The sequence below is a fragment of the Monodelphis domestica genome, chromosome 4, assembly GCF_027887165.1.
Source record: "Monodelphis domestica isolate mMonDom1 chromosome 4, mMonDom1.pri, whole genome shotgun sequence".
Lineage (NCBI taxonomy): Eukaryota > Metazoa > Chordata > Mammalia > Didelphimorphia > Didelphidae > Monodelphis > Monodelphis domestica.
In genome coordinates this window covers 56,611,814-56,637,387 of record NC_077230.1, presented here as the reverse complement: position 1 = coordinate 56,637,387, position 25,574 = coordinate 56,611,814, and the positions used below count along the sequence as shown (strand labels likewise).

At 37.0% G+C, this 25,574-nt stretch overlaps 2 protein-coding genes across 8 annotated transcripts in view; one reads left to right on the top strand and one right to left on the bottom strand.

Annotated features, from left to right (window-relative positions):
- The window catches only part of CMSS1 (cms1 ribosomal small subunit homolog), a 430,657-nt gene that overhangs the window by 386,710 nt on the left and 18,373 nt on the right, over positions 1-25,574 (bottom strand). The window lies entirely within an intron of this gene.
- Positions 1-25,574, top strand: part of FILIP1L (filamin A interacting protein 1 like) — a 361,936-nt gene that overhangs the window by 321,712 nt on the left and 14,650 nt on the right. For all 7 annotated transcript variants that reach the window (XM_056793384.1, XM_056793385.1, XM_056793380.1 and 4 more), the window contains one exon: positions 11,192-13,967. In XM_056793384.1, coding sequence (XP_056649362.1) covers positions 11,192-13,967 — 2,776 coding nt within the window. The remainder of the gene's footprint in view (positions 1-11,191; positions 13,968-25,574) is intronic.

Genomic DNA, 25,574 nt, shown 5'->3' with positions numbered 1-25,574 from the left:
ATCCTGGATAGAAGCAATAGACAGAACACTGAACTTAGAGTCAAGAAGAACTGGATTCAAATCCTGTCTTAGACATTTACTAGTTATATGACTCCAGGCAAGTCACTTCATCCCAGTCTCAGTTTTCTCATTTGCAAAATGTGAATGGCAATACCTGCAAGCATTTACCTCAAAAGACTTTTATGAGGGTCTAATAAAGAAACGTAGCTAAAGAACTCTCCAAATTTTAAAGCCCAAATAAATATTGACTATGAAACTATGTGGTACTTGAGGGGGAAGGATCCTTTTTTTAAAGTTGTTCACATCATTTCAGTTGTGTTTTGTGACCTCATTTTAGTTCCTCTTGGCAAAGACAGTAGAATGATTTACCATCTCCTCCGACTCACTTGACAGATGAGAAAACGGAGGCAAACAAGGCTAAGTGACTAGCTTGGGTTCACCCAGCTAAGTGTAAGAAGCCAGGTTTGAACACAGGTCTTCTGACTCCAAGCCCAGTTCTATCCCTTGCACCACCCACAGCTACAGAAGTATTCGAGTTATCTCTAACAGTATGTCCAAAACAGAACTCACTATCATTTCCTCCGCAGCCCACACTTCTTTCTAATTTATCTATTTCTGTCAAAGGCATCACTATCTTCTTCCAGCTGCCCAGGTTGAAAGCTTGAGAGACATTCACTTTGTCACTCTCATTCACCCTGCATAGCCCATCTGTCATGAGGAATTAGGTGGATTCTCCCTCCCTCGTTCCTGACTCCTTCCACCACTCTGGCTTTGAATCTTGCCACCTCTTTCTTAGATGGATATAAGAACCTCCTTTTTAGTCTCTCTGATTCAAGTGTTCTATCATTTACCAGTCATTTATTTGTTCCTGGCTTCTCCAATCCAGCCATCCTCCATAAAGTTATCCAAGAGTTAGACCTACAGCATAAGTCTGACCACATCACTCCAGTTTAAAAAGGTACAGGGCTTCCCTGTAATTTCTCAAATAAAATACAAATGCTTCTATCACATTTGAAGCCCTTTACAATCTAACTCCAACCTACCTTTTCAAACTTAGTGTATATTACTACTCTTTATCCAAATGTGGCCTCAGATATGTAATGGCTGTGTGACCCTAGGTAAGGTACTTAACTCTGTTTGCCTCAGTTTCTTCATTTGTAAAATGTGCTGGAGAAGGAAATGGGAAACTGCTCCAGTATCTTTGCCAAAAAACCTTCAAATTGGGTCATGAAGAGTTGGACACAACTGAAATGACTGAACAACCACCACTACCCTTTACTCAATTCTACGTTCCAGCCAGATTAGCTTACATGCTGTTTCCTGGATAATAAGTCCTTCTAGGAAATGGATTCTCCATCTCCATGTCTTTCCACAGCTCCTCTTGCCTGGAATACATTCTCAATTCTCTTTGGTCTTTCACAATTCCCAGCTCTCTTGAGTATTGAATAAAGGCTGACTTGGTGACTGATTCCAAGTTCTGTTCCAGTCATCTCCTCCTTAAGGTTTTTCTAGCCTCCTCCCAAATTATTTATGTTTGAATATATTTGTTTACAAGCTCCTTGAAGGCAAGCAGGGCTTAGTTTCTGTCTTTGGATCCCTCATACCTTAAATACAATGGAAACTAACAGGAAGAGTAGTTGGGAGAAAAGATAAACCCATTCAAATGCCCAACCAACTTTTAGTTGAGGCAGGTAGAAAGTGAGGTGACCAACAGGCTAGTTATGTGATCTCTCATGCAACTCTGTGGTGTTTCTGGATTTCAGTTTCTCCAACTGTTAAATAAGTTAGTTAGGTTACATGGGCTCCAAAGTCCTGATCTGATCTCAAATTCTATGATCTCACTGGTGTGAAGATGGTATTGGTGGTAGTCTTTGTGTATATATATTTAGATATATCTAAATATTTATAACATATATGTGTATGTGTGTAAATACAGATAAATTTTGGGGTAGTCCAGTGGATAGAGTGCTGGGGTTGAAAACAGGAAGACCTCAAGTTCAACTCCAGCTTCAGACACTTATTGGATGACCCTGGGCAAGTCACTTAGCCTCTGTCTGCCTCTACCTCCCAGAGTTTTTGTGAGGATCAAATGAGATATAAATTGTAAAGTGCTTGGCATAGTACCTGGTACAATAAGTGATGTTAGCAATTATTATATTACTCTATTAGCATGGCAAAAATTTAAGATCTCAAACACTGTGATTGTTTGTTACACCCTTTTGTTCACAGGCCTCATAAACTTGATTCACTTTTCTTGTTGTTTTGTAATTTGTTAGTTCTCTTTACTTCTACCCTTAGGCTTAAGCAGAGCTCATTCAGTGTCTCATTATTAGGTCACTGAACAAAAGAGTTTTACCACTAAGTACCAGGCACTGTGGGTAGAAAGATAAAAATGAAATAGGAGCTGACATTCCTCTGGGGAAAATGTACAAAAATAAGTATGTGCACGTGTATAAACAAAATAATACAAGGCAAATGGGGGGAGGGACATCTAGAAAGCACAATGGATAGAGGTGCTGCACCTGAAGACATTTCAAATCTGCCTTCAGACACTTACTACTTGTGTGACCCTAGCTGAGTCACTTAATTCTGATTGCCTCAGTTTCTTGATCTGTCAAATTAACTAGAGAAGGAAATGACAAAACCACACTCCAGGATCTTTAATTTCCAAATGGGTTCACAAAGAGTCAGACCCATTTGAAAAGAATGAACATGAAATTTGCCAAGTGTTTTGCTAGCCACTTGGGGAAAAGAAAGGGGAGAAAAAAAGTCACTGCCTTCAGGGAGCTTATATTTCTATTGGGGTTTCATGTACACAAAGTAGCAATCCAAAACCACAGATGATTTAAGAGGTAGGGAAATAAAGTTAAGCTCCTAATTCATAATTCAAGTGGGCAATGAAGTAATGAAGAGAAATCCCACAATCTTCCCCTGTGCCGTTCACTGCCATAGTACTCCTACTTCATGCATCTTCCCCATTACTGCATGTCCAAATTCCGTGTTCCTCTGGGAGGGAAATGGTTAAGGAATTCAGTTCATTAGCTTTCTGGTCACCCATTTATAATATTTCTCAATGATCTCAATGATGATATGATCTTAAATAATGAAGACATTAAACAGACACAGACACAGACACACTCTATTGGCAGACACCAAAAAAAAGTGTTAGTGTTCTCAGAGATCATGCTGACCAAGCCAAATGAATCCGACTCATGACATTATGGCTGTGGTATGCTATTGCTGCTGTAATGAAAAAAAAAATCCTTTGACTGTTGAGGGAAAAAATAAAGGAAACAGGAATACATAAAAGGAAAAAAGAGTCTTCACAGCTATTTTTATAAGCATGCCAAAAAATGACTCTAAATATTGCATGTTCTACCGAAGAAAAGATGGGTAGAATAAGGAAACATACATCATACAAATGAATAGCTATTAACTGCATGCCTTGGAATCTTACATTCAGAGCAGGAAGGAACTAGAGAGGTCATCTTGTCTAAATTCCTTTATTCTTGAAATGAGAAATCTTAGAGCTTAAGTGACTTCCCCAGAGTCACAGAGGGAGAGAGTGACAAAGTCGGGATGTGAACCCAAGTCTTTGACTTTAAATCAAGTACACTTTCCACTGAACTATACTGCCTCAAGAGGCCAGTAAAAAGTGTGAATCAATGTTCAACAAAAGGGCTTGAAACTTGGGGATTATTTCACAATTCATTCAGCTGCTGTCCATTTAGAATGTTAACATTAGTAATTATACCGTATAAAATAACTACTACAAGATATACTGGGAGAGATCCATAACCACTGACTAACAAATCCCCACCAAGACCAGCCATTTTGCTAGTTGATAAAACTAACAAATCAAGGGAACTTAATGATCCAGCTGTCCTTGTTTGGCAGAAACCTGGTAAATCTCTAAATGAACAGAATCAAGTCATCTAAGTATAGATAGTTAGATGGAACAGTGCAGACAATCTCAGCTTCAGATATTTCCTAGCTGTGTGACCCTGGACAAGTCACTTATGCCTGTATGCCTAAGTTTCTTCATCTATAAAATGAGCTAGAAAAGGAAATGTTAAACCACTCCAGTATCTTTGCAAAGAAAACTCCAAATAGGGTCATGAAGAGTCAGACACGACTGAAATGACAACAGAATCAATGTAAGTATGTAGCCCTGGCAGAAAAATTAAAGCAAATAATAGATCCTGAGAAAATAAATCATAGCCATGATTATGGGAGTGTCATTATATACCAGCTAGCTATCTTAAAGATCTACAGAGTCCCCAGGCTTTTGAAGATACTTGCTATTATCAACCTCTAGAAGTTTCTATCCCAACTACAGATTATTGTAGTGAACTCACTAAATAGAACCCATGCTACTACCGAGAGTTAAGATCAGATTAAATTTAATTTTAACAATACCTTATTTTTTCTGGGGAGGTTTTCAAATGAAGGTAAAATGAAAAATAGTTAGCACATAGTAGGCACTCAATAAGTATTTGCTGAATGAAGGAAACAACTGCCAAATTCCACATTCTACATCTCTGGGAATGTTCCCAATTTTAAAACCAGGCAACTGAATGGGTCCCTGCCCATGTTTTAAACAGTGGTTTGAAACAGATACATGAGACCATGTGGAGACACATTCTCATCATGACAGGATTTTTTAGGGTCTGGAGAAAAGGAAATGAGAAGGCAAAAGTTGGATTTGCCCTATTTGGCAACAAACTATTTTACAGACACGGCCTTTCTGTGTCAAGCAATGAAAGACTGGCTTTATTGATGATAGAAGCATTTAACCAATGACAAAACCCGTGACCAACAGCTTGTGGAATTCATCAGAATGAAATGAAGCAACATGTCTCTTCTCACTAGTGACCTCTAAGAATGGAGGAGAACAAACAAACAAAAAAAAAGTTTCCAGGGAAAGATTTAACTTTCCTCCCCATTAATAGTTTATCCAATTGACACCACATTCATGCACAAGTCAAAGGCTCAACATCAGGCTATCATGGCATTAAGTAAGATCAGTGCAGTCTTTCCTGCAAAGTTGGGGTTTTTTCCTTCTTATATAATGTGAAAAAGAAGGCCATGGTCCTAGAATGTGCCATTCCCTGAGGGTAGCAGAAAGCACCTGGGCAGGAGGGACTCACGACTACAGATGTATGAACTCATTCATTAAACAGATCGTTATTAAACATTTCGCTATATTCAATCACTGAGCTAAGCACTAGAGGGGAGAAAAAGAATGGCTACAAATAACTAAAATAAAAGGCAAAACGTGAAAAAGCAGCAAGAGGTACAAAATACTAGGTGAATTTAGAAAAAGAAGAAATTACTTCTTCAGCGTAGGGACCAGGGAAGCATACATGTGGAGGAGATGGCATTTGAGGGGGTAGGTGTGAATTGTCTTCCAAGTAGACCATTGCAGGCTATTCAAGAGAGTCTGAAAGTTTATCATAAGAACTGATTTTAACAAGAAATACGATTTATAGGATTTGATTTTTTAAATTATCTTAAATAAAGTTATATTCCATAATGTTCTATGTTAATATTATGTTGGGGTTTCCTCACCTTTTTTGTTTTTCTTACTTGAAAAATGAATCTAGACTCTAAAAATTTGAGAGCTGCTTTCTAGGGTTTTTTTTGTTTGTTTGTTTGTTTAGTTAGTTTTTGGTCATGTCTGATTCTCTGTGACCCCATCTGGGGTTTTCTTGGCAGAGGAAGTGGAGTGGTTTGCTTCCTTTTCCAACTCATTTTACAGATGAAGAACTGAGGCAAAAAAAGAGTTGAACTCAGGAAAATACGTCTTCCCAGCTCCAGGCCCAGCACTATTTCCACCACACCACCTAGCTGCATTCTAGTTAGAAGGCAGGTTTGTTGAGTCCTATTTTTATATCCAAAACCAGTTCAGCAATAACTATCTAATCAGAGGATAAATGATATTTAAATCAGTTGATAAATTATCTAATAGGAAGAGAAATTATTTTTATTTCTTCTTCTGTTGCTTTCAAGTCAATAACTAGAAGATCTCAAACAAGGACTGTGATTATAAAATACTAAGATTAATTTTCATCATTTTATAGTCATATCATTATTTGTCTCAAGCCCCTAAGTATACCTGGTGACAGAGGACTGTCTACTTGGAAGATTAGGAAATTTTTTAAAAAGGGGAAGGAGTCGTTTAGGGTATGTGGAATTTTTTCCCTAACTTTGTGCTGCATAGTAAGGCTGAAAGATTACTGGGACATGGAATCAGGGAAGACTTGGTTGCCTCGGACATTAATTACATGACCTGGGGAGGTCAGTTCAGCCCCCTGAGTCTTCAGTTCCTCACCTGCAAAATAGTGATAATAATAGCTATACTCTTTATCTCATAGGGTTGTTATAAGGCTCAAATAAGATAGTAGAGTACGGTAGGCAGTTTACAAACCTTACAGCACAATCTGTGTCAGTTAGATTAGGTTCTGTTGCTCTAGAGCTCTGAAAGGACCATAATAACATACTTTGGGAGCCTTTCCATAAAATTCTCAAGAGTTCTTTAACCTAGTAATTATTAGCATCCCTTTTCTGAACAAGCCTATATAAAAACCATTCAAGACACCATTGTGACAACTCCCCCAGAAGAATGAAAACAATATAAAAACACTCAGAAATGTGCCAAATGTTTGGTGTGAATAAAATATTGAATAATTGTGTGACAATTATTACCTTACTACTTCCAGAAAGAAAGAAATGTGTGCGTATACCTTCGGGGGTCTTTAAATACGTAAAAGGAAAGATTCAGAAATATATAATTTGTAAAACAAGAGTAATTGTGGTTAACAACAAAGAGCTTTCAAAACGACAGATATAATTTTTTAGGAAAAGTAAGCTATCAGTATTACATATAATTACAGTGATAAACCACAATAAGTTATATAAGTTCTGAGCCATAATAGAAACACGAAAGGAGGGTTGTAATAGGACACTGTTGGATCTAACTGCCTCATATTTAGGTCTATAAAACCACCTTCCAAGGCCTGTTTTTACTGGAAAGGTTTCAGTAAATGTTCTTGTAGTCCTACGGGGTCAGTAATTGGACATGCTTATGAATACTCTGATGTTAACTACTTTTGTTTGAAATCATACATATACAGAGATATATAGCTAGAAACATTTAAAAAAATAATTTAATTATATCATTATTCATATGCTTCTATAATAAAGGCATGTTATTCTACTTGTCAGTTTTACAAACTAGGTACATAAAAAAAATTAGAAGTATATAATCTTTGTTATCCCACATTTAAATCTTGAAACACTGGTGAGAAGGGAAAAGGGGAAGGAATCATGTCTAACAATCTTTCGATACTTCTATATGAATTTGTTATTTCTATATGAAAAGGTTCCTGCTAGGCAACCATTAGAAAACTACACATTTTTGTCTTTGTTTTTTTCACCAGTACTGACAAAGTTGAATTCATTTCAATCACACAATTGGCTTAACGTTTCTTATGGTCAGTGGCATTGCTTAGGTTAGTAGAAGTACAATCTGTGACCATGAAATGGAGTACACAAATATGGCATGGTCAATTCTAGACCAAAAAGCATAACAGACTTGAAGGGTTACTAAACATTTAGCATAAACACAAACTCCAGAATACACCATATATATTTGGGAGAGTATAGTTTAAAAGCCTAATTGCAGGAAATATTTACCAAGCATGTTCTGTTGTTCTAGTCTAAAAAATTTGCCACCTGTTGGTTTATTTTCTGGCCTTATTCTGTTTAGCTAGGCTGGACCTTAGACAACAATCTTGTGGAATCTAGTGAGGCTTTTGCTCCCCTGAAAATAACCTCTGAACACAGAGGGTTGCTTCTAAGATGCACTGAAGTGTCAAGAATAGAACTATAAATGTGCACCGTAATCATTAAAGACTAAGAAAATTATAATCACATAAACTATAATTAAATGTAATTAGGTTATAATTAATATAATCATAGTAAAGACTAAGGAAAAATGAGATGGTCATCCAAATCAGATTCAAGGAAATGATTAATTATGGAAGGTTTCTGCATTTTAAAATCCATTTTTTTCTCAAAGATTACACATGTTTGTAGGTTATCTACAAAAAGTGTTTGAAAAACAAAACAATCTCACATATCAGAACTAAAAGACAAACATACTCTAATCTCTCTTGAAGAGGACTGCCTGTGAATACCCAGCGTTCAATGCCTCTGAACCTCAAATCAACCTGATTCAAGTGGAATGGATTCAAGTAATGCACTGCACTATTTAGATATTAGATACTGGTTAGAGTGTGGGGCATATAAAGCCAAAGTTGTAAATCTAGGGCCAAAGGTTAAATCCCAGAGTGGCCAGTTGGCTTTGTGAAGAAATTCTTTACTTCAGGGTCATAAACTATTCTTTATCTCCATCTAACCACGTGAAGTCTGGGAGTGGGTAAATATAAAGCTATTTGCCCCTACTGGAAAAATCTAATTTTTTCCAATACTAGTTTAGTAGCACCATTTTTGTATACAAAATCAGTAATAGATGTAGTCCCCCAAACCAAGCAGCATCATGAACTATGATGGGAACCTATGACTGCTTCCTCTCTCTTTTTCCCACGTTTTTTCTACAGTCCTGAGACTGCCAATCTAGCAAAGAAAGCCCTCTTTCAGGAGGGACAACATGATTTTTTCTTACTTCCCTGTGTTTTGCTGTGCCCTAAACTTGCCAGGTATCGTGTGTATACAGAGGCTCTGCATAAAATTGTATAAAAATCATATAAAATTTTATCATCCTTCAGGAAATGTTTGCTGACTAGATTTGGTAGTAGGTATTTAAAATACAATAATATACACCCTTCCAGCCTGCTAGAAACTATTAAACTTTTTCCCTTTCAGCCACTTAGGGTAACTAGGTGGTACAGTGGATACAATATTGGACCTGAAATCAGGAAAACCTGAATTCAAATCCAATCCTACACCCTCTTTAGCTGTGTGACCCTGGGCAAGTCACTTAAACATTATCTATTTTCCCTATAGGTAAAATGGGGACCACCTACTTCCCACATGAAGATCAAATGAGATAATAATTATACATTTAGCACAGTGTTTGGCTTACAATAAGCACCATATAAACATTAGATATTATTTTTAACCCAACATTGTTGGATTTGGGGCAACATGAAGAAAATATACCTTTACATCACTACATTCATGACTTCTCTAATAGTTTAATGGAGGATAGTAAATTTAGACAGGAAATTTTGAAGATTTAAAATCCTCTCCATGTGACACAGAAATAAACTCTAGATCATAGAATGAATAAAATCATATAGAGCTGGAACAGCCATCTAGAAGTAGGCAGCTATAAGGGACAATGTAGAGAGCTGGGCCTGAACCAGCCTCAGCTACTTAGTTGTGTGATCCTGACCATTTAAATTTGTCTCAATTTCCTTAACTGTAAAATGGGGATAATAATAGCCCCTATCTCAAAAAGCTGTTGTGAAAATGAAATGAGATCCTATTTGTAAAGACAAACAAGACACAGCGCTTGCCCCATAGCTGGGACTTTATAAATGCTTATTGCCTTTCTCTAGCACATTTTAGAAGTGAGAAAATTGGGGCCCATGGCAGGGGAAAAGGTGAAATGATTGAGGCAACAAAGGTGTGAGCTTTTGAGTATATTGATTTATTAAACAACTTTTGCCAACTGCCTAACAAATCAGGACTTTCCTTAGCTTTGGCACTGGACCCTGAATACAGGAAGAAACAGACTTTTATACATAAAAACAATCAAATAAGACTAGTTAATTAAAAGGAAACAATATAACATTAATCAGATTTCTCATTGAAGGAATAATCAGGATGGGAGGGAGAGAGCAAACAGGTACAATTCCCTGAATTCACAAAAAGAGTTTAGCAATCAAAGGAACATGGAAACAACACTTATGGGTTGGGTGAGATGTACAATTATGGCAAACCTCTTGAATATCCAATCCTCTTACCTCAAGCGCACAAAGGTTAAGTGGTTTGTCCAAGGTCAAACTGGTAGTTAGGCAAACTCTGGCAGTTTTTACTGAGGGAACAACTGGAGAAAAGGTTTATCAGCTCAGTTGTCTGGCCTAATAGGGATATTGTCTGAGGATCACTCTGGTTACCTTTGAGGAAGCGCACTACCAAGAAGGCTGCTTATCCAATAAGAATTTTTTTTATAGATACTACAGTTCACAAAAACTATATTAGGATAGAGAGAGAAACACTGTACCCTGGATTAGTGCTATGTTTTGGAGAAGGGTGAAAGAGGAGGAGGTATCTGCCTCTGTGAAAAAAAATGAAATGAGTTATCCCTAAATTCTAGCATTTGTTCTTGAATGGAGCAAAATCAGTATCATATGTAGATCTGGAACTGGAAGAAACCCTAAAAAGTCATTAAGTCCATCATTTTGCTTTTATAGCCAGGAACCTGAGATACAAAAGAAAAGACATTCACATAAAGTAGTAGTAAGTAGCAGAGCAGAAAAATCAGGCCCCTCTAACTTTAAATCTAGAGTTCTTTCTACCATCATAATTAGGTCCTTGGTGATCAGTGTTTCTTGAATGTTTGTATATCAGCAAAGTAAACCAAATTAAATCACACTGAATCTTAAGATTTTTATCAAGTCAGGAAGTTTGGATTTTAAATGCTAAACCTCCCACTCACTATATAAAACCCAAGTAAAAGGGCTTAAGCTAAAGACCTCAGATGATGGTCTCAAAGCAAAAAAAGAATAAACAGTTTCCTCATTATTCACAGTCCTTCTTTCCCTCAGCATTCTTTGAAAACCAAAACTATCATCTGGTAAGACCACCAAGCAAGCACCTAAACTTGTTACCAAGGTTCTCCTCCCTCCAAAAATAATGAGTGCACAGAATCATCAAATTAGATGAAGGGAGGCTTATAAGGCCATCGAGTTCAATTTCATTATTTTACAGATGAAGAAACTGAGGCCAGAGAAGCTAAATGACTTGCCCAAGCTAGTATGAGGCAAAATTTGAACCCAGATCATCTTAATGTGTATTGTATTTTCTATACCAAACTGTCCTCCCAGACAGCTGTTAGCCAGTGATGCCAATTCCCAAAATTATAAAATGATTCTAAACTAATCTCCCAAATCCATTAGAACAAAAGTACTAAAACAGAATGAACTTTGTGTTTTTTCAGATTTAAAAAGCTAATAGACCAAGAAACATCATACCACAAACAAAGAGAAAAGGAGAACAGGAAGAAAGTCGTTGCACTGAAGGAGGAGCTGACAAAACTAAAATCATTTGCTTTGATGGTTGTGGATGAACAACAGAGGCTCACTGAACAGCTGACCCTCCAGAGTCAAAAAATCCAAGACTTGACCACGACTGCTGAGCAAGCACAGAAGAAATTAGCCATTGCTGAAGCCAAAGCTCAGGAAGAAGAGCACAAGGTGAGCAAACTAGAAAGAGCACTGCAAAGAGAAACCAAAGAGCTCCAGGAGAGCCAAGAAACAACAATGGCCAAACTCACCAATGAGGACAGCCAAAACCGGCAGCTTCGGCTAAAGCTGGCAGCCCTCAGCCGTCAAATTGATGAGCTAGAAGAGACAAACAGGTCTTTACGAAAAGCAGAAGAAGAACTGCAGGAAATAAGAGAAAAGATGAATAAGGGAGAAGGTGGTAATTCTAGCATCCTGGCAGAAGTGGAAGAACTCAGGAAAAGAGTATTAGAAATAGAAGGCAAAGACGAAGAACTCATAAAAATGGAAGAGCAGTGCCGAGAGCTCCACCAAAGGCTGGAAAAGGAGACATCACAGAGTAAGGACTTTAAATTGGAGGTAGATAAACTCAACAAAAGGATTATGGATTTGGAAAAATTGGAAGATGCCTTTGGCAAAAGCAAACAGGAGTGTCATGCTCTGAAATGCAATCTAGAAAAAGAAAAGATGACAACAAAGCAACTGTCTCAAGAACTGGATGGCTTAAAAGTTAGAATCAAAGAATTAGAAACCATTGAGAGTAAACTAGAGAAGACAGAATTCATCCTAAAAGAAGATTTAACTAAACTGAAAACACTGACAGTGATGCTGGTTGATGAACGGAAAACAATGAGTGAAAAAATGAAGCAAACGGAAGATAAGCTACAAGCCGCTACATCTCAGCTTCAAGTGGAACAAAGCAAAGTGAACTTGGTTACTGAAAAGTTGATTGAGGAAAGCAAAAGAGCACTGAAGTCCAAATCAGACATAGAGGAAAAGGTGTACAATGTGACCAGAGAGAGGGATGAACTTAAAACCAAGCTTAAAGCCGAAGAAGAGAAAGGAAATGATCTCTTGTCAAAAGTTAGCATGTTGAAAAAGAGACTCCAATCATTAGAAGCTATAGAGAAAGATTTTCTCAAAAACAAATCAAAACAAGAGACCGGTAAGTCGACAATGGTGGTACATCAAGAAAACAATAAAATCAAAGAGCTTTCCCAAGAGGTGGAGAGGCTGAAGCATAAATTAAAAGACATGAAAGCTATCGAAGATGATCTCATGAAAACTGAAGATGAATATGAGTCTCTTGAGCGACGCTATGCTAATGAAAGAGACAAGGCTAAATTTTTATCAGAGGAACTTGAGGATGTTAAAATGGAACTTGCCAGGTACAAGTTAGCAGAAAAGACAGAGTCCAGTCAGGAACAGTGGCTTTTCAAAAGGCTTAAAGAGGAAGAAGCCAAGTCTGGACACCTCTCACGGGAGGTAGATACACTGAAGGAGAAAATTCATGAATACATGGCAACTGAAGACTTAATATGTCATTTACAGGGTGACCACACAATTCTACAAAAGAAACTCAATCAACAGGAAAATAGAAATAGAGACTTAGGAAGAGAGATTGAAAACCTCACCAAAGAATTAGAGAGGTACCGGCATTTTAGTAAGAGTCTACGACCTAATCTTAACGGAAGAAGAATTTCTGACCTTCAAGTATTCTCTAAAGAAGTCCAAACAGAACCAGCAGACAATGAACCTCCTGATTACAAAAGTCTCATTCCTTTGGAACGAGCTGTAATCAACGGGCAGTTATATGAGGAAAGTGATAATGAGGATGAAGATCCCAATGACAATGAGTCAGCTGTATCCTTCAAATGTAACTCATCTACCACACACCCAGTCAATAGGAAGCTATGGATCCCTTGGATGAAATCCAAGGAAGGCCATCCTCAGAATGGAAAAATACCAGCCAAACAGAATGGAAGTTATGTTCAGCCTGGGGATCTGGTCCTAAGTCACACACCTGGTCAACCTCTTCACATAAAGGTTACTCCAGACCATGGGCAAAATACAGCCACCCTTGAAATCACAAGTCCTACTACAGAAAGTCCTCACTCTTATACGAGCACTGCAGTGATACCCAACTGTGGAACCCCAAAGCAAAGGATAACCATTATTCAAAATGCCTCCATAACACCAATGAAGTCAAAGACCTCTACTGAGAGCCCCATAAACTTAGAGCAAGGCACATCCCCTATTTCCCTGGCTACTTTTGCCAGAGCATCAACCCCAGAATCCTGTGGCTCCATAACTCCGGAAAGGACAATGTCTCCCATTCATGTCTTGGCTGTGACTGGCTCTGCAAGTTCTCCAGAACAGGGACGGTCACCAGAGCCAGTGGAAATAGGTGCCAAACATGCTGTCTTTAGAGTTTCTCCAGAGAGACAATCAGCATGGCAGTTTCAAAGGTCAAACAGCAATAGTTCAAGTGTGATAACTACTGAGGATAACAAAATCCACATTCACTTAGGAAGCCCTTACATGCAAGCTGTGGCGAGTCCAGTGAGGCCTGCAAGTCCTTCTACTCCACCACAAGATAACCGAACTCCAGCCCTAATTAATGGATCAGCAGGCAAACCAACCAACAAAGTCACCAGCAGTATTACTATCACACCAACGACCACTCCTCTCCCTCGACAATCACAAATTACAGTAAGTAATATATATAACTGACCCTCATCATCATCATCCACACTGACATTCTTACAAGGAACTTACTCCCTTTCTTCTTCCCTCTCTCCAAATTAAAAAAAAAAAAAAGACTGAACTTTTACTTTGGGAGAGATTTGTGCATGAACTGTACAAGAATATATAAGACTAACTAAGTTTTGCCTGCATAGTCATATCAAGTGTGCACTTACTGTATATCTTTTTTTTTTCATTTACATACTTGTATGGAAAATATTTAGTCTGCACTTGTATAAATGCATCTTTATGTATTTCATTTCCCATAACTCACATTAATTTTGACTGCAATTTGTCTTGGTGAAATACTTAACATTATAAAACAGTAAATAATTTGTTATTTTTACCATTGCTTGCTAGATTTTTTTTTGGTCATCTTGTGTTATATTTTTTGCATGTACAACAGAATTTTGTTTTATGTTTAAAGTGTCTATTAATTCTACCCTTAAAACAAAACTAAATACCCATTTATTTTTTAATATCTATACTAAAAGGAGGGAAATGACACAAACACCCCCTAAAAGAGCTGAAATTCTAAAACATTTTTATTTCTTTTCAAATTCCTTTACACAAATTATTGTTAAAGTTAGTTTATATCCTCTGAGCCTAAATGAGGATCAAGAAGCACTAGCTTTGAAACATAGGTCTGGAGCTACCCTAAAATTAAAAGAGTTTTCTAGGGACAATTGAAGGTTTATTAATTTTCTATGACTCATTGAAAAATATAAAAAGAAAAAAATCTGGTCCATACTTTTAACTTATTATCCTAGAACAAGCTTTGTGCTTAGAAACAGTATCTTAAGCAGTTTCAAAGCAGAGATGTAACTCCCTTCCAGTTTTGTTCACAAAAGACTTAAGGTTTCTCTCCTGGGTACTACACCTCTCATATAACTGGGTTATACTCAGAATCTTATGTCATAATAAGATGGATTTTTAAAAAATCTCAGCAAGTAAATAAAAACCAAATACAGTCAGAATGAACTCCTTTGGGGGGAAAAGAAAGAACTATATACCATCTGAACTAATTTCTTCTTTAGTAGTTCTTGATCATTTATTTACAAGGGATATATTCAAACTCCTAAAGTATTTTGAACCTGGATCATGAGATAAATTGATCACATTAAGTCTATTCAGTCCACAGACTGAAACTTTCAGGAGGTCCTGTGCATATATGCATTCCTGAAATAGAGTGATTCTAAGACAAATCAGCCTATCACCACTTTCCTTTTTTCATTTCTAAAACCACTATATTAATTCAGTGAGTTTTTTATAGACCAAAATTTACAACTGTTCATCTCATCACTTAACAGTGAGAGGCATTTAAAAATAAAATGAATCTTCCTTCCTTCATGAGCATCCTCTGCTTTTTCTGTATAACCAATTATTAAAGGATCATAAAGCTAAGGTTTTGTTGACAGAAACACCGCCATGGTGACAAACTCCAACACTAACTTCACAGGATTGCATCATTATCCAGCAAATTTGGCAAAATACAGAGTCTGGCAATGCATGGAAAACCGTGTATTTAGACAGATTTATCTTGGGAACCAACAGTGACCCAGCTAGAAGGAATGATACTACAAAATGCATGACAATTTAAAGGAGTTTTAATCATTTTAAATTTTAAGCAAAACTTAAGAGGAATTACATGCAAAGTATTAATCCTTAAAAGTTGGAATTATTACTGGCATCAACTAAAATCATTCCATATTCAGCATCTGAACTTTTGAGAATTTCAGAGTGCTTAATTGCCATGTTTCCTAAATGATCACTGTATCCATTTCAACAGCAGCCACCAGAAATTAAAAGCCTGGTGTTAGAGGAGGAGGATTGATCAGTCACAACTCAACTAAGCAGCAGAACCTCAAGAAAACCAAGGCTTTGTACAGCAGTTGTGCAGACCCTAAGCTATATCTACTGCTCCATGGAATTAATGTCTACTATCATGTGAAGCTAAATATTTCCTTAGACTGAAAGGTTGCAGAGTTCTCATCACAATGGCATTCCCTTCTGTTAAGCCTCCATGATTCCAAAGCACTAGTTGTCTTTTTGTCATCCTAGATCAATTCTTCTGTAGTCAGTCACCCCAGAGGTTAATCTCAAATCTAGAGAAAACAGCTTTTTCAGAGAATCACTTTCTTTCAGAGAGATTGCTCCACCAGACTTTAGACTTATTTTTGTTGACACTTTAACATGAAAAAAAAAACTTTCATGTTCAGCACCTGACCTTTACGCTACAGTTAAGTTTTTTCAACTTTCCCTAAATTGAATACATAGAAAAGGTCTTTATTTAATTCTGGAAAATACCTCCCTTTTAAAAACAAAAACAAAAAACAAAAAATCCCTTACCTTCTGTCTTAAGACTCAATACTAAGTTTCATTTCCAAAGCAGAAGAGCAGTAATGGCTAGGTATTGGGGTTAAGTGATTTGCCCAGGGTCACACAGCTAGAAAGTGCCTGAGGCAAAATTTGTACCCAGGACCTCCTATGTCTAGGCCTGGTGCTCTATCCACTGAGCCCCCTAGCTGCCCCTACCTTCCAATTTTTAAAACTTTTAGATAATTACATTTTCCCATAAGATCATCTGGGCACAGCTGGATATTGAAATAATAAAAGTTTAAATCACTGGTCAGACTATTAAAAACATTAACTCTTCCCTTTCAATACAGGATAATTTCTCATTTGAAAAACAAATGTTCTTTTGTTATGCAAATTAACTTTTTTTGGTGTTACACAAGGGTAGAAAATGACTCCCCATCTTAATACATTCAAGGCATGTATTCCCTATTCCCTGTCATATCTGTACTACGCCACACATTTCCCTTTAAGTAGAAGTAAGTTTTGCAGTGTTTTCTTCTTACATATTGCCAATTAACAGCTAGTCATATTTTTAAAAATATGATAGTCTCTCTCCTGCAATGTGTTTGTGTGTGTGTGTACCTCTGCAAAATGAATGAGGAGAGAAGACAAAATAAAAATGAAACAGCTCTAATAAGTATATTGTAACAGATTTCTTAGATAATTCAAATCTCTACCATGAATGAAGAAAAGCCTGTAAAATTCTATCCCTCTGCTTATGCTGCTGGTTTTTCTGTTCACATGAACAACAAAAAGATGGGGTGGAGGTGGGGCATCAAATGAACTCCTCTCCCCAGTCTGAGGTCTCTTCTTCCTCCCACCCAGATAGCCACTTCTAAACTTCTAAAGTACTATAGAGCTAAAAACATCTAGCAGGTCATGCAGTGATGATGATGGGTTCTGAAATATCTAGTCATGAAACAGACATAACCATATACTTTAGAAGTACATACTTATGGTTAGGCTTTAAAAAGCCATAAAAGAAATTGTATCTTTCTTCACTTGAAAATATATTTCTTTGTATTGGTGCCATATGGAGGATTTCCACACTCCCTCTTTTTTTATATATTCAATAAACATTTATTAAATGCCCAATATATTCCAGGCACTTTTTTAAGCAAGAAATAAGCTAATCCTGGCTCTCAAGGAACTCTCAGTCTACTGGGAGAAACAACATGTAAAACAATTAGTACAAAGGAGAGATCCGGGATAAAACAAAGGTAATCACCCATGGAGGGAAGGCACCAGCATTGGGGAGATCAGGAAAAGTTTCCTGTGAAAGGTGAGATAGCCGGGTTCTGAGAGAAGTCAGGAATCAAGGAGGTAAGGAAGGAGAGATTCCAGGAATGGGGAACAGACAGTGAAAGTACATGGAGTCAAGAAATGGAGTGTCTTATGTATGGAATGGAAAGGAGGCTATGGTCACTTGTTTGAAGAGTGAGTGAGAGTAAGGTTTAAGATGATTGCAAAAAAAGGAGAACAGGTTATAAAAGGTTTTGAACTACAAACAAGATGTTATATTCGATGCTGAGGGAGATAGGGAATCAGTGGAATCTATTGAATAGGGGAACTGACATGATTATTTTACTAAGCGGTGGATGGACTGTCACAGGGAAAGACGACGAGAAGGAGGTCAACCAGAAGATGATTAATAGTATAAGCATGAGGTAGGGAGGGCCTGCAGCAAAGTGATGAGAGTGTCAGGGGAAGAAAGAGGACATATATGAGATATTTTAGAAATTAAAAATCAACAAAACTTAGAAACAGGTTGGAAGAATAGAAGAGACACAGAAATCTGGATGGCAAGGCCAGAGGTCATGGATGGCACCAAGAAGTTTTTCTGTTGAAAAGCAACACTAGTCAAGGAGGATAGAGTTGAATAGAATTGACTTTTTTCAAGGGAAAAAACAAGAGGATCCTGAAAATGTAAAGGTAATGAGAGGATTAATTTTTATATAAAAATGAAGAAATGGCATCTTTTTCAAATTCCAGATTTGGTTTAGGCCCAAATTTTAATTTTTCCAAAATTCTAAGTTTCAGACCCTAACAATCTTTTTGGAGTGATTGATACTGGATTTTATAGTTTCCCTCTTTCCCAAAAATACTAATATTTAAACTTGAAATAAATTAAAAAGATTTTTTCTTAATATATTCATTTACTGATAATTTCATGACAGTTCTCAAGATTATTTATTGAAGACAACCTGCATAACAAATCCAGGACTGGGTGTCAATAATTTAAAATCTCGATTCACATTTCTTTACTTATATAAAAAAGTCATTTTTTTGGCTTGGACTTAGAAGTACTGAAATTTACAACTTCTCTATCATTTGGATTTAAGAATTACTATACTTAAAATGAACCCGAATATGTACTTCCACATTGTTTTACCACAGTTGGTTAGTCTTACCTTTGTGAATTCCAGTCCAACTTATGTTACAAGTGAAAAGGATAGGGCAGTCTCAGTTTTAGCCTCTAATGGCTACTTGGGACTCCGTCACAAAACCACTATTGGGAATGGCATAGCTGGTAATTCTTGCTGCTCTGACATCATGGACTAGAGCCATAATGAACCCCAGAGCTAAGAAACGAAGTAGTCAGGGTTCTGGCCAGTTAGGAAGGGCTTCACAGTAGTCAACAGTTGTATAATACTATGTAATATATTTCCCTTGATATTATACTAACATCTAGACCAGGAGTATTCCCAGAATCAAATCAATCAGCGAGGACTTATTAAGCACCTACTATGTGCAGGCCACTATGCTAGGCTCTCTGGATGAACAAAAAAATAAAACAACCCTTCCTCACAAGTAGCTTACATTCTATCAAGGGATACATGTACATTCACTGAAGTCAGAAACTAAATAAGGAGATACTTTATTAAACAGCCACTTTGTGCCAGTCACTGCTCTAAGCATTGAAGATACAAAGGAAAGTAAAAGGCAATCCCTGCACACAAGGAGCTCACAATGTAACAAGGGAGACAACACGCAATCACTGTGGACGAACAAGCTACATACAAGAGAAATTAGAAGTGAAGCCACAGAGGAAAGGCACTAGAATGAAGAAGAATATGGTATGTAAAAAGAGGAACAAAAAAAATACAAAGTAATTTCTTCAGGGAAGGTGAAAGTAGCTGAAGGAATCAGGAAAGGATTCAGGTAAAAGGTGGTGCTTGAGCCGAGTTTTGAATGAAACAAGAGAAAGATCAGGCAGGTAAGGAAAATTGCTCCCACTCCACCTCCAACACTCTATAACCCAACTGAGAACAAAGACTCAGAGTTAGAGCTGAAAGAGACTTTAATAGGACATCTAACCCAACCACCTCCTTTTATAGACAAACCTGTTTTATATGGATCAGACTTTATAGATAACTATTTTTGATGATTTCATTACATAGTAAACGAAAGTTAAAATGAATTCACTCTGCTTCCAAACACACAAAGCCTGTAATGATAGCCATTTTGACCCATCCTAACTCCAAAGAAAGATAAGCTACTGACATTTTCCATTTTTGACGATACAACTCAATTCCCAACCTCTAGGTAAGAACATGCCCCGGAAGCATGAATAGACAGAAGTACTCGTGCATATTTGCTGTTTGGTCGTTTCAGTCATGTTTGACATTTCATGACCCCATGTGTGGTTTGCCATTTTCTTCTCCATCTTATTTTACTGATGAGGAAACTGAGGCTAACTGGGTTAAGTGATTTGTCCACAGTCACAGAAATAGTATCTGGGGCCAAATCTGAACTCGTCTTTCTAATTCCTGGATCATGGCTCTATCCACTGTGCATCCTAGCTGTCATTCATTTAGACAAGAGTTAATAAAAGATTCACTAATTATAATAAGGATATCACCAAATTTGAATAAACTGAAGTTAAACACTCCCCTCTAAATGAGAAAAAAAAATAGACTAATGTTAGACAACTTGAAAGAATGATTAAGTTATTATTTTTCATTTACCAAAAAAAAAAGCAAAATGGTTTGCACATAATAAGCACTTGAGAAATGCTTTCTATAAATCATTCATTTTTCATTCAAAAAACATTCTTGAGACTTTGAAAATGGCAGAGACAAAGGGAAGTTCATGTCAATGAGTAAATTATTAAACTGGTGGAGAGCTTGATCTTCCTATAAAATAATCAGTAAAAGTATAGGCCATGAGGGACAGCTAGGTGGCTCAGTGAATAGATAGGCCTGGAGATGGGAGAGGTCTTGGGTTCAAATCTGACCTCAGCTACTTCCTACCTGTGTGACCCTGGGCAAATAACTTTATCCCAGGTGCCTAGCCTTGGAACTGATACTTTTATTATTCTAAGAAAGAAGGTAAAGTTGAAAATATATATATATATATATATATATATATATATATATATATATAGGATATATAAAACTATCTGGGTCTAATCACAGTATAACATTAAAAGTGATACTGAATACTCATACTGAATTACTCTTACAATTTGTTTCCTCATCTGTAAATTGAGAAAGATTAGTTGAACTTCATGGCTTCTAAGACCCCATTAAATGTGACTAATGAAATACCCAAGGGACAGTATATGGATATTTTTAAAAGGGAAGAAATCTTCATTATCTATCCTTTAAAAAAAAAAACATTTATGCTGCTTTGCTAACAGGAAAAACACCTTTGCAACCTGGTGACTAACAGAAATGCAAGTTTAGTTCTTAGAGATGTTTTTTAAAAATCCTTATCTTTGATCTTAGTATCAATTCTAAGACAGAAGAGCAGTTATAAATGACTTGCTCAGGGTCACATATAGTTCATTGAGGTTTAAAAGTTTTATAAATAAGAGGGTCATTATACAGGCATTAGCACTGATGTCTAGTGCTTGTTTTCCAACATTAGAAATTCAAACTTGATATTGCTGTTCACTACAGAGTGTTATTATTTGCATCTTCACAGTCTGAAACTAAGCTATTACAATCCCTTGTGGCTATTAACTTAATTGGTTAGAAAATGGTGCCAAGGATGCCCAAACCAAAGTTTTGACTACTGCAAGAGGCCAGCTAGCTTTTCTGGGTTCCAAAAACTGCCCACTCGAATCTGTGGTGAGTCATTTCACAAGTTCAGAATAGAAAGGAGATGAGCAAATTTATCACTATTTTGGGGGATGGGAGGGGTCCCATGGAGGATGTGTCCATGTCATCATCATTGAAGGGCAGGAAATTTTACCAAGGCAAGATGGTGACTGGGTTAGACTACTTCTATAGAGCTGCCTGAGAGAATGCAATAAGTCCATTGAGCAGAACTTCCAGGATAAACACCTTATAACTGGTAAAGTCCCACTAAGGAAAAATAAAGAATACTCATGGAATTAGAAGGGTGAAATCTGGAGATGCCTGTCTTAGCTATCCCATGCACTGAATCATCTGAAAATGAAGATGATGATTGAAAAGGCAGATTTCCATCTGAAGTGACAAGCATCTTTCAATTTTCTGGGTGCCATATCATATTTAGGCAGTTTAGAGAAGAGTGATAATAGGGTGGTAGCAATCTTTCTAAATTCTATGAAAATTTGTAGTAGGAGAAAAAAAGTTTTCTTTCCAGGATAAAGTAGTTGATGGATTGCAAAACATTACGTGAACTTATCATATTCCTAAGTGTTTTAGTGTGCACTAAAAACAAACCATGTGCTATTAAACAAAGACTACATCCTAACCAACAAATTTTGTTACCCAAGTCTATATCAGCTTTTCCTAGAGCCATAGAAAGAGGCAGGAAGTAATGTGAATGAAAAGTCGTCAATGTTTCTCAAGAAAACAAGTCACCAGAATGTCTTGAAAAACACCATCAATTGCTGCTTGTCTTTCTTGTTATGGTCTAGATATGGCCCTACTTCTATTAGTTTAAGGGAAGAATCACAATCCTAAATAAGGAAGTAAAGAATGTTTATTAACTTTAAGCATTATTTAAATCAAAGGTGTTTAACCCGAGGTCCTTGAATTTTATATTCATTTTAGTAGCTATATTTCACTATAATTGGTTTCCTTTGTCATTATATATTTCATATTATACATCTAGAAACATTATTCAAGGAAAGGGTCCAGACTGCCTGTGGATTGTCTTTGACTGCCAAAGGTTGACAAAAAGTTAAGAATTCCTGATCTAAATCAAACAGTTTACATTTTAAAACATATTTCAACTCTATGTTTCATGGTATAACACTCCTGTCTCAATTCTTTTCTTTTTTAAAAACCCTTACCTTCCTTCTTGAAGTCAATATTGGTTCCAAGGCGAAAGAGCAGTAAGGGCTAGGCAATGGGAATTAAGCGACTTGCCCAGGGTCATACAGCTAGGAAGTGTCTGAGGCCACACTTGAACCCAAGACCTCCCATCTCTGGGCTTGCCTCTCAATCCACTGAGCCACTTAGTTGTCCCTCTCAATTCTTTCTTTATCTAGTCTCTCCTGTATTCACATTAAATGTTGCTCTGAGATTTGTCAAGAAGACTCTTGCCCCCTTTCTCCTTCATTGGTTATTTTATAGTTTACTACTTCTTTATACTCCTCAAGTTTGTTTTAAATTGTATCAATATTTCATTAACTCCTTAAAACTGTTTGGACAGAAAGTTCACTGAATTATCACACACACAAATCCTTCTCCCCAAACTTTAAGGTTTTTTTTCCTACATAAAAGTCACTTCGCAAAACTATTTTTGCAAGCATAAGGAAAATATAAAGAGAAAAACATTTTAGGAGCACATGACACCCGACATATGGCACCCATAACACCCGACATATGGCACCCATAACAGGTTTCATGGTCTGCCACACATGATGCCCGACAAATGCCAGGTGTGATGTGCATAGTTTTGGTCTGCCAGACAGAATTTATATCCAATGACTCCTTGTGGGATTTTCTAGGCAAAGAAACTGGAGTGCTTTGTCATTTCCTTCTTCAGCTCATTTTACAGATGAGGTAACTGAGGCAAACAGGTTTAAATGACTGGCCCTGAGGCACACACCAAGAGTGTTTGAGGTCAGATTTGATTTGAGGAAGATGAATCTTCCTGACTACAGGTTCAGTGCTCTATACACTGCACCACCTACCTACTTACCTCAAGAATTAGACATTGACTATTCCACTCTTTTTTTGCTCAGTAGGAAACAGAATCTCCTGAAAGGTTCTCCTTTAACTAGAATCCAAGGACCTCTAGAAGTCTTTGCAGCAAAAAGGTCTCCTTAAATGCTTATTATTTCATTGAAGTGCAGATGATGCCTGGAAGGTCTCTCTCTTTTTTTTACCCTTACCTTCTGTCATAGAATCAATACTGTGTATTGGTTCCAAGGCAGAAGAGTGGTAAGGGCTAGGCAATGGGGGTTAAGTGATTTGCCCAGGGTCACACAGCTGAGGCCATATTTGAACCCAGGACCTCCCATCTCTGGGCCTGACTCTCAATCCACTGAGCGACTCAGCTGCCCCCAAAGCTCTCATTCTTAATGAACTTCTCATCCCCAACTCACCCTCCTCTCCAACCCTACAGGGGAAAAAATCCACCCACTTCAGCCAAATTTCTTCAAATTAATTCCCTATGACAACTCAGGTCCTTAGGCCTGCTGGGACTAAAAACCCTCTAAGGTCCTTTTCAGTTTGAAATTTTCATGATTTTGATCCTTTGATTCTTGTGTTTCTTGGGAACATTTTAGGATATAATTATAAAGTACGTGGCAAATTAGCTTCAAAGGAAAAGAAAGAAAAATGGGTTTGGCTCTCACCTTTGCTTACTGAAGTGAATCTGTGATAGAAATGGTTAAAAAAAAACACTCAATATATATGGAAAGACACTTTAATTTAAATAAACCTCAAGTTCCTCCCCCCCTCTGCAGGACTCTTTCCATTTTTTCAAATTAAGTCAAGAATGGAAAAACTCAGAGCCTGTAGCTGCATTGCACCAGGCATCCTAGCAAAAGTCAAAATTATAGGGTTAGAAATGCTCAGAGAGAGTTCAACGAACTAAATGAATAAATATCTGTAAGTGTTTTATAATTTGATAATACTATAGTTCAGAATTCATGGCGTTGTTTAAGGAATGTCTCATCAATTACTCCATCAGGTCATTGGATAAGTGGATATTATAAAATATCACTCTGACCTGAACTTTGCCATTATATATAATATTCCTTTTTTCAAAACTATTTTTTGAATCACAAACTGTTGAAGATTTTGGGATCCTTTTAAGGCAATTCTTTGGAAGATTGAAGTGGATTTTTTATTTTGAGTTTTTCTCTCAACCCAAATGTCCCCATTTTATTATTCTTTTCAGACTAAGAGACTTTTTAAAGCGTGGTTTTTTTTTTGTTTGTTTGTTTTGTTTAAGTTCTCCTACCGTATTTATATTCACGTTCAGGTAACACGATATAGTAAAGCAGCCATACGATTGCAGAGACATAAGAACATATCTCCTCTTTACTTTCTATTTTTTCCCTTTTGTATAGATGTCTCTCATTTTTTATACAACCTTGCCCTTCCTAAACTGTGAGTCTCCAGGTCAGTCAGTTGATAAAGATTCATTAAGTGGATACTATGTCAGGCACTGTTAGGGACTCACTGAAAGGCAGAAGATAGCCCCTTGCACCAAAGGAGCTCACAATCTAAAGGGGCAAACAACACATAAACAATGACATACAATTGAGCTATAAATAGTATAAACTGGAAATAATCAACGAAAGGCACTAGAATTAATGGGGATGTAGAAAGGCTTCCAGTAAAGAGCGGGATTATAGCTAGGCTAACTCTATAGTTGGTACAACTATTAGGCGGCTACTTTATCAGAGATCCCTTCCAGTTATACGATTCTATAGTTCTCTAATAAAATGTTAATTCATTTGTAATACACATTCTTTACAGAAGAGAGTAGAGAAACTGCTGCTATACAATAGCTGCTCATTTCCAATATCTTAGTGTTTGAAAAGATTGATCAGCTAGGTGGCACAGTGTGGATAGAGCCTTGGACCTGGAATTAGGAGGACAAGAATTTGGTGGCAGAATTTACCAGTTGGGTGTGTCAGGGCAAGTCACTTCAACAATGTCTACCTCAATTTCCTCATCTGTAAAATGAGTTGGAGAGGAAAATGGCAAGCACTCCAGGACTTTTGCCAAGAAAATGCCAAATAGGTCCAAAAAGAGTCAGGCACAATTGAAACATCAGAGAAGAAATCTAAAGTTGGGGATCCCTAACCTTTTTTTGGTA